Raw genomic sequence first — 8365 nt, forward strand, 5'->3', positions numbered from 1 at the left:
GAAAATAGCAGATACTATAATGATATCATAATAAATATTCATACCTAAAACCATATCCTAGACTAGTAATAGAAGGTCAGTAGTAGTAAAAATCTGCTACGGTACTGCTCATAACTACAAAGATAACATGTGAGATATATACATACTACTAATAAGTAAGCCCGTGTTGAGCCACATGCGACAGGTATATAACTCAACATATGTAAATATATCACATGGATACAATAAAACAACTACATAAGTAAGCAATCAACAGTATCTGTATGTATAATAATAACAGCGTATGCACGGATGGTCACCCCGCCCACCCCTCTACACCACGACCCTTGTATGGTCGAGAGGCTGGATTGATGACAACTATGCAACACTCAAAGGACGTCACTACTCTCGAGTGACTGAGTGGACAGGTGTTGAGTAGATAACTAGCTACATAGTGAAAGGGGGTCCCTGCTGCTCGCATCTCCAGCTACCACTACCCATGAGTGGTCGAGTGTGCGACGCTAATACTAACTGACGACTCTCTCTCACCACAAGGGAGACAATGGTCATCAGTATGCATGCAATGATATGATGCACAAGATGCAATAGTCATCATATATATATAAACATAAATAGAAATCAAGTATGCTACGGGAAGTTAGCATACTCAATAAGGTATGTGAATAAACAGCATTCAACGCAAGTAAGCATTGTATCTAGTATCTGCTAAATATCATGGATAGCAACCTGAGACTGTATAGATATGGAAATGAGTATCTCAAAGATCGAGTGGATAAGTATCAAGCACAAGAAAAATACGAGTAGAGTCAAGATAAATACAGTTACTATCCGAACATAGCTCATGCACTAAGGTCAAAGAACTAAAAAAATCAATATAAGAAGTACCCGCCTTTATCTGTCAATTATGCTAGATAATCTCACATTGAGACACTCGTCTCAAGTCAACGTCCTGCAGATCACATAATATATAGTTTAGCTAATCACAAATGTAACAACAGTTAAACCCAAAATCCAAACTAATTAGGAAAACCCCTAATCGAATAATCATCAATTAACTCTGATTAATGATTAACTCCAACTAATATCAATTCCTTGATTGAATTAGGTTTAATCCAACATTATCAACTCTTTAATTGATCCATGTAGAAATCCATTTACTAAGTCAACTTAACATAAATCCAACATACCTAATTCATCCAATTTATTAGTTTAGATTTAATCATATCATCCAACAAATCCAATAATCCTCAATTAACACAATCATCCTTTAGATTAATCAATTACAAGCTTAAATACTCATATCACTAGCTAAATCTATAATCCAATAGATTAAACAATCATAACCATTTCACCATCCAATTGGATTTACATCTATGCATGAAACAATCCAAAACTCACCTAAATCCGTACGCTCTTTTGTTGACTCGCGGCCAGAGTAATGACTGTTGAAATTTGTGGTCGAAACTAAGTAAGGTTGTTGTCTTCCCAAACAAACACTCCAAATCAGCACTAAGTCTAGATCTAACATTCAAATCATATGCTAGGCTAACAGATTACCTCAAATGCGGGAGCTGATAGCAAGGTACCCTCGTCAATAATGTCTAAAGTCATCTGATGATCTGTTGTTGGTCAAACATTGCCGAACAACCCTTCAAAAGGACCACATCAAGATGTCATCTCCGGTGTAGCCTTGCCACGCATAGAAGAAAGAGAGATGACTCTGGCTAGAGCGAAGGTAGGCGGCTGATAGTGTGGCCACTGCGATTTCTCCCACACCCGGAGGAGGGAGAGCAGATAGTGGTTACGGTGTGCATTGCAGATGTGATGGGGCGATGTCTCGAAGACACGATCCGGCTACATGGATCGATGGCAAGGCGGCGAGATCGAGTTGGCCTCACACGAAGAGGCGACGACGACACTTGGGCACCGACTTGGGTACTCGGAGACGAAGAGTGGCTGAATGAAATAACCACAGTACACGGCAAGAGCTGGATGGTCGGCAGGCAATGGTGGATCGAGTGGAGAGGAGGAGATGGCGACCGAGTGAAAGGGGATCGGAAAGGGACACATGAGAATAGGATCAAGATTGGAAGAGAGATAGAGTAGGGGGAATTGGTACTGTAGCTTAAATATGTAGGGTTAATGATTATAACTTTAGGTTATTTAATTCAATTAACTCCCACTTAGGAGATATTCCAAACAGGCTTTCTCTAAGCCTAATCGATTCATCCCCTTAATCGTGTCATACAACCTCTGTTTAAATCCCAAAAAAATCTAAAAATTTTATAAGATTATTCCTCCAATAACACTAATTATTTAATTATGGTATCTTACAACAAGTGTGACTGAGTTTGCAGAAAAGTCCTAAGTTGTCTTAGGAAAAAATCCTAGTGGATTATAGTAGGTGGAAAGTCTTAGCTGTAATTAGGCAATGAAATCCTGGCCCGGGGGACTAGGCAAAGTCTTGGCGAGTTCAAGAATTTAGATGAAATCTTAGGTCGAGGATTCTAGGTGAAAATCTTGGGGGTCGCAGACACCTGGTGGAAGACTGGACGGGTTATGGATCAGACGTTCAGCATGAAGCACTAAAGTCTCAGACGCTTAGCAAAAGTCCAAACAGTCTAAAGTCAGGACCGGACAGTCTGGAGGCTGTCAAAAGTTAATTTTTATACTGTTTGCCTATTATTCTAACTCTGTTTTATAAAAAAACTAACATTTTTACTGGTAAAGGTTTTTGCCTTGTTCGGTCGATTGAATGTCGGTATTGGTCGACTTAACACCGGGATCGGTAGACCGAACTTCGAGATCGATTAACCGAACATCGAGATCGATCAACCAAACCCCAGTGATCATATCAGTTCACGGTCACCCTCGACAAAGGGATCGGTCGACCAAATGTCGAGTTCAGTCAACCTAATAGTGGATAAGCAGCGGACTGATCAGAGCGACTTGATCAGATCAGATAAGTCGGGGATCATCGGCTATCGATCTACCAAACAGTCGAATCGGTCGATCGAATGAAGATTCATCCGAAGCGACGGCATCTGGATGGGAAATCGGGCTAATTTAGGCAGGATCAATCGACCGATCAGGGGGATCGGTTGATCGATCAACGTTGAGTCAAACACTAATCCCGAGACCAATGGATCTAGATCAAGTCTAACTCGGCTATAAAAGGAAGCCTTAACCAGCACTTCGAGACAATGAATTTGAACATTTTCTGCTCCTATATGCTACTCCAAAGACAAGTCCACAAAGTCGTAACGCTATTCCGAAGATCGAAAGCTCACATCTCCAACCCTCTATGTCGTCGGTATAGTTTTTCATTTATTGCGCTTAATCTACTCAATTGTAATTGCACTTGTCTTTGTAATTCTCTAAATTGATAGTGAATTGCCTAAAGTAAATACTCAAAAACTGTGGGCCTTGGAGTAGGAGTCGTCACAAGCTCCGAACCAAGTAAAATCAAAGTGTCAACTTGGCTTTTGATTGCTTGGTTTTCTTTCTTACTATTTTGCTGTGTTTACTTTGTTTTCCACAAAATGAATGTGAAAGTCACGAGTGATATTCAACCCCCCTCTCCTCTAGCGCTTTCGATCCTACATTAGCATCATTGACTAGCTCTAGGGTGACCGGTCTGATCTCACGGAATTTTTCCACCGGCTAATAGGATAAATCGAGAAGTGCACACGGCGGGCAACCCAGAAGCCCAGCATTCTTTGGTTGCATGCCCTATTTGGAGGAAAAAATCTTGCAAATATGTCATAATTAGGGATCAAACCGTGAGCACCTAAGTAACAACCTTGATATCCTATCGTGGTACCATAACCTCAGGGACGGTTCAAACTTTAATTTTAGTCACATGATGTGGTTGTATAGTTGAAATTAAATCTCATCTTATGTTAGCATTAGGCCTAATACCAGTTATGAAATGATTAACAAAGACACTTTTTGTATCATATTTCACTTATTAATAAAAGACAAAATTAAATTGGTTATAATATTTACTTCAGTTTAGTACTAAATGAATAAGTATAATAATGTCCTCGAGTAGAAGTTTCTAGTCTACAACATATCAATTGGTTGAATTGATAGTGAAATATTATTGATATATAGAAAGCTACTCTTAACTAGTCCTAGTCAAGCATTAATATACAAGAACAATATTAATGCATTGAGACTAGTATTTAAGTCAATGGATGACTTAATTTTACAAGTCGTGGATATGAGATATTAGGTTGACACATTGGTATTTATTAGAGAATGTGTACTAAATGATCCGTCATGAGATGTTTCATGGATCGTTATATGAGTGTCATAACATTCTCATAGCGACTATTAGTATGAATAGTCCTTAGACCTAAAATCACTACGGTTCCCTACATAAGGAGTTGTGTACTTTGATATCGACAAACATCACCTGTAACAAGGTGAACTATAAAGTTGATTACTAGGTATGCAATAAATTATACGGAGGGATGTGAGTGATGTTCATGAGATATATCCCTTCCATATGATGGAAGCGATATCTGTGAGCCCCTTGATTAGTAGGACACAAGAATGCATGATCATGCTCGAATGAGTCAATATGTGATATTGAGCTTATTTGATTGAGTGTGTCTACTTAGAGATCAAGAAACACAAAGATTGATAAGAGAATGACATGGTCTATGCCTCATTGATCAATCTAGATTTCAAGGATAGAAGGATTGAGTCATACAAGATAATAGACATGGAAAGGTTAAGTTAGATCTCGACATTTTCGCCACTTAGGTAGTAATGATGTTTTGCTAGATATCACTCATTGTTTATATATTTAAAATAGTTTTAGAGATATTGCTAACGTTACGAGAACATATTGAGTCGCACATAAAAAAATAAGTTGATTTAGAGATGAGTTTATATGATAGATTATTGGATTACGTCTAATCCGAATTAGATTCAATTAAATCCAACTATTGGATTGAGTCCAATTCGAATTAGACTCATAGAGTCAATTCAGATTTATGATGATTAATGAATTAGACTTATTGAGTGACTTGATGAATTTGAATTCATAAAAGTAGAGGAGTGTTTAATTTAGAATTGATCATGTATTGGATGAAGAGCAAAAGATCAATTTTGAATTGATCATGCATTGGATAAAGATAAATATTAATGTTTATTAAGGTAATTGATATTAAGGTAATTTTATGAATGAGTATAAAAGGGATTTTGATTCATTTCATGAAGTGTAATGTGTTCTTGCTCCTTTTCTTCTTCTTCTTCCACTCTTGGCTGAAATCTTCCTAGTGGTTGCTAGCACAATCTTTTGTTGATTTTCTTCTCTACTTCGTGAGTTCGTGAGATTGACGGAAGACTAGTTCGTGTGGATACTGAAAGAGGTACTGGCACGTGATCGTGCTGAGATCCTAACCGTCGGGAGTTCGTGTTCACACATCAAAAATATAACTCTCTTCATAAAACTTAGCATGTGGCTTCTAGAAAGAAACTAATTTTTCCATTGTACTTTCTACATATTTAACACCCTAATCCCCTTCATCTTATTCAATAAAGCCAAAGTCTCCATTCATGCGATTCTGCACGAGTAAGACTGTAAAATTTACTAGAGAGTTTCTTGCATTCATTCTTTCTTTAATCATTCTCAACTCACCCAATTTAATGGCTAAACAAATATTATAAACTCTTCGGTCATATATTTTGTTGCTTCATGTGAGTTTTGCTACAACTAAAATAATACTTATTTTTTATCCATAAAATAAGGTGCATCGAAAAGGTAAGCTTTAAATAAATCACCGCTCACTTTTCAAGCTGGCACTGAATGAGATCGGTTGATCCACCGTATGAGAAGGCATTTCAGTTTTTTTGGGGTGGGGGGATTAGAGAGCTCTCTATTCCTTTCATCCTTATAAGTATTTTCATTTGTTTGTATTTATATGTATTTTTAAAAAAAAATTATAATTATTTATATGAAATTAAAAGATATCATTATAATATTTTCAATGTGTTGGATTGGGTAGTGATTGGTTGGGTGACTCAATATAAAAAGGCTCAAGCTTAGGTAACACCATTTTAATGATGATCGGTTTCTCTTAAGTTTGTCAAATTTTGTAAAAATATCCTTTAAACTTTAGAAATTTTAATTTTTGAGAGTTCAACAAACGATTCTAATAAGTTTAGCATATCAATTACTATTTAGAAGAAATATAACGATACATCATGAACTTTTTTAATTAAAAACAAATTGACCGTGTCGGGATCAAAACTAGTAAAATAAGATATTTATATGTTTGAGGTTTGATTTACAAAAATGAAAACAATTTCTACGATATACAAATTAACAGTGCAATTAATGAAAATGGCGATGCCTGAAGATTAGCAGACGGTCGATGGCTCTAGATTCTTACATCCACAGGAAGAAAGCGGCGGAAGAAAGGTCGAGCCTTTCCTCGCTTCCTCTCTTGGTATCCACTTCTTTTCTCTTCCTTTCCCTTGTCAAGTTGCATAGAAATTGGGAGGTCGCCGTGCTTCTTCCAGCTATCGATTCTTCTCCTACCTCGCTCGCTTCTTCCATCCAAGAACACATCTTTTGGGTGAAGTAACTTCACTTTAGATTTTCGGGATCAATTTCTGATTTTGGGAGTTTCGGGCAACGACAAGCACTTTGATGGATGTTCTTCCTCGGACGGACGAGGAGGCGGCGGCGCGTTCCTACGGGCCTAACTGGTTCGTTGCCCGTGAAGGCGGCGGCGGTGGGGGATGGAGTTGGACGGCGGAGGAGAACAAGCGATTCGAGGACGCCCTGGCAAAGTTCGACGGCGAAGCCCCCGACCGCTGGGCCAAGGTCGCAGCTTTCGTCCCCGGGAAGACCGTTGGAGACGTCATCAACCATTACCGCGAATTGGTGTTCGACGTGAGCGAGATAGAACCCGGGCGCGTGCCCTGCCCTGAAGGACGGAGGAACTCGCAGTGGGTCGGTGCACGATCATCTGACCATGAGAGGAAGAAAGGAGTCCCGTGGACCGAAGAGGAGCACAAGTAAGCTCACCCCGCTCAAGCTTCCTCAGCAAAATGTATATATGTTTTCTTTCCCTGACATCGAGATAGTTGATGCTAACTATATGCCTAAATTGTTTAGGCTATTTTTGTTCGGTCTAAAGAAGTTTGGTAAAGGAGATTGGAGAAGCATATCGCGGAAGTCGGTGATCACCAGGACCCCTACTCAAGTTGCTAGCCACGCACAAAAGTACTTTCTCAGGCTCAATTCAGGCAGCAAAGACAAGAGAAGGTCCAGCTTTCATGACATCACCACAATCGATTTGCCGGCTAATAAGCCCCGTTCACCATCATGCCAGTCATTTACTACTGTAACTTCGCGATCAAGCTTAGCAATGTTACCTGATTTGCCAGGGCAGTTACCACTTCTTCCTGATCAACTTCTAAATTCATTGCAGGGGGGTGAGTCCATGCAGTCACAAATTGGATTGTGAATGCCACATCCTCTGTTATTATCTTGTGTACTTTCACTATTCGAGCTTGATTCTTACTTCCCTGTATATGTATTATGACACTATAACTATATATGTTTAGGTTTCTCCTTGCAATTGGTACCAATCAGTGTCTACCACTAAACCACTAATAATTTTATGACGATGTTAGCCCACTAAACCTTCAGTGTTCATCTTTCCATGCTCTTTCTGACTGTGTTCTTCTGAAGGTATGCAGAGTGAATTGATCTATGAAAGTGAGAGTCAAATCCAGATCTTAGCTCGAGGGAAGTTTAAGTGTGGTCGTTTGAACCATAGTTGATGTTGACTTAGTAACCACTGGCTCAGCATCTGATTCCATGTGCCTCTCTGATGTAGACGGAAAGAATAAACAAGGGAAGCATAGCCGATGATCATTTCGTCAGCTTGAGCATTTCATGCGAATCCATTTGTTTATGGTGTGGTCTGATGATCATAAAGTATAAACTACAATTTCCCTTGGAACTAATTTAATTTTCAATGGTTTGGAAACTCGAATAGGGCTTCTTCAGCTTCATTTTAAGTTGAAATGAACCAATTGATGGCCTTAGGAAAGGCATGAAGTCAAAGAAAAGCAAACACAAATTGTTTTGCTTAAAATTTAAAATACTTTACATGTTAAAGAGAGATAGGGACAAGTCCAACAATAGAGAGGGGGGAAGCCTTTCCATGCTATTTTTTTTATTAAAAAAAAACAGAAAAGAAAAGAAAAGAAAAATCTTGCCAAAAATGGTCTTCTCCTCCAACGCCAATCTCGAAGTACCCCCCAGGCTCGAGCTTTGAGATTCATCCGTCCCATAACAGAAGCAAAAGAGTTCAGAGAAGGTTCAGGCTTAACA

General features: G+C 38.8%; 1 protein-coding gene across 2 annotated transcripts; it reads left to right on the forward strand.

Annotated features, from left to right (window-relative positions):
* The first annotated feature begins 6338 nt into the window (after nucleotides 1-6338).
* LOC122053737 (transcription factor DIVARICATA-like) lies at nucleotides 6339-7635 on the forward strand. 2 transcript variants are annotated; one of them, XM_042615716.1, is made up of 3 exons: nucleotides 6340-7038; nucleotides 7139-7367; nucleotides 7455-7635. In XM_042615716.1, exons 1-3 carry the CDS (start codon nucleotides 6668-6670, stop codon nucleotides 7488-7490), a joined length of 636 nt encoding a protein of 211 aa, XP_042471650.1. In that variant the 5' UTR covers nucleotides 6340-6667; the 3' UTR covers nucleotides 7491-7635. The 2 variants fall into 2 exon arrangements, with proteins under 2 accessions (XP_042471649.1, XP_042471650.1); XM_042615715.1 differs by having other exon boundaries at nucleotides 6339-7038; nucleotides 7139-7635.
* The last annotated feature ends 730 nt before the right edge of the window (nucleotides 7636-8365 follow it).

The sequence above is a fragment of the Zingiber officinale genome, chromosome 3A, assembly GCF_018446385.1.
Source record: "Zingiber officinale cultivar Zhangliang chromosome 3A, Zo_v1.1, whole genome shotgun sequence".
Classification (NCBI taxonomy): Eukaryota; Viridiplantae; Streptophyta; class Magnoliopsida; order Zingiberales; family Zingiberaceae; genus Zingiber; species Zingiber officinale.

Excerpts from the sequence above, each read along its gene's own strand:
- LOC122053737 (XM_042615715.1), top strand. The coding sequence starts at position 6,668 with ATGGATGTTCTTCCTCGGACGGACGAGGAGGCGGCGGCGCGTTCCTAC. Across the intron at positions 7,039-7,138 it reads TGGACCGAAGAGGAGCACAA|GCTATTTTTGTTCGGTCTAA; the intron begins GTAAGCTCACCC and ends TAAATTGTTTAG.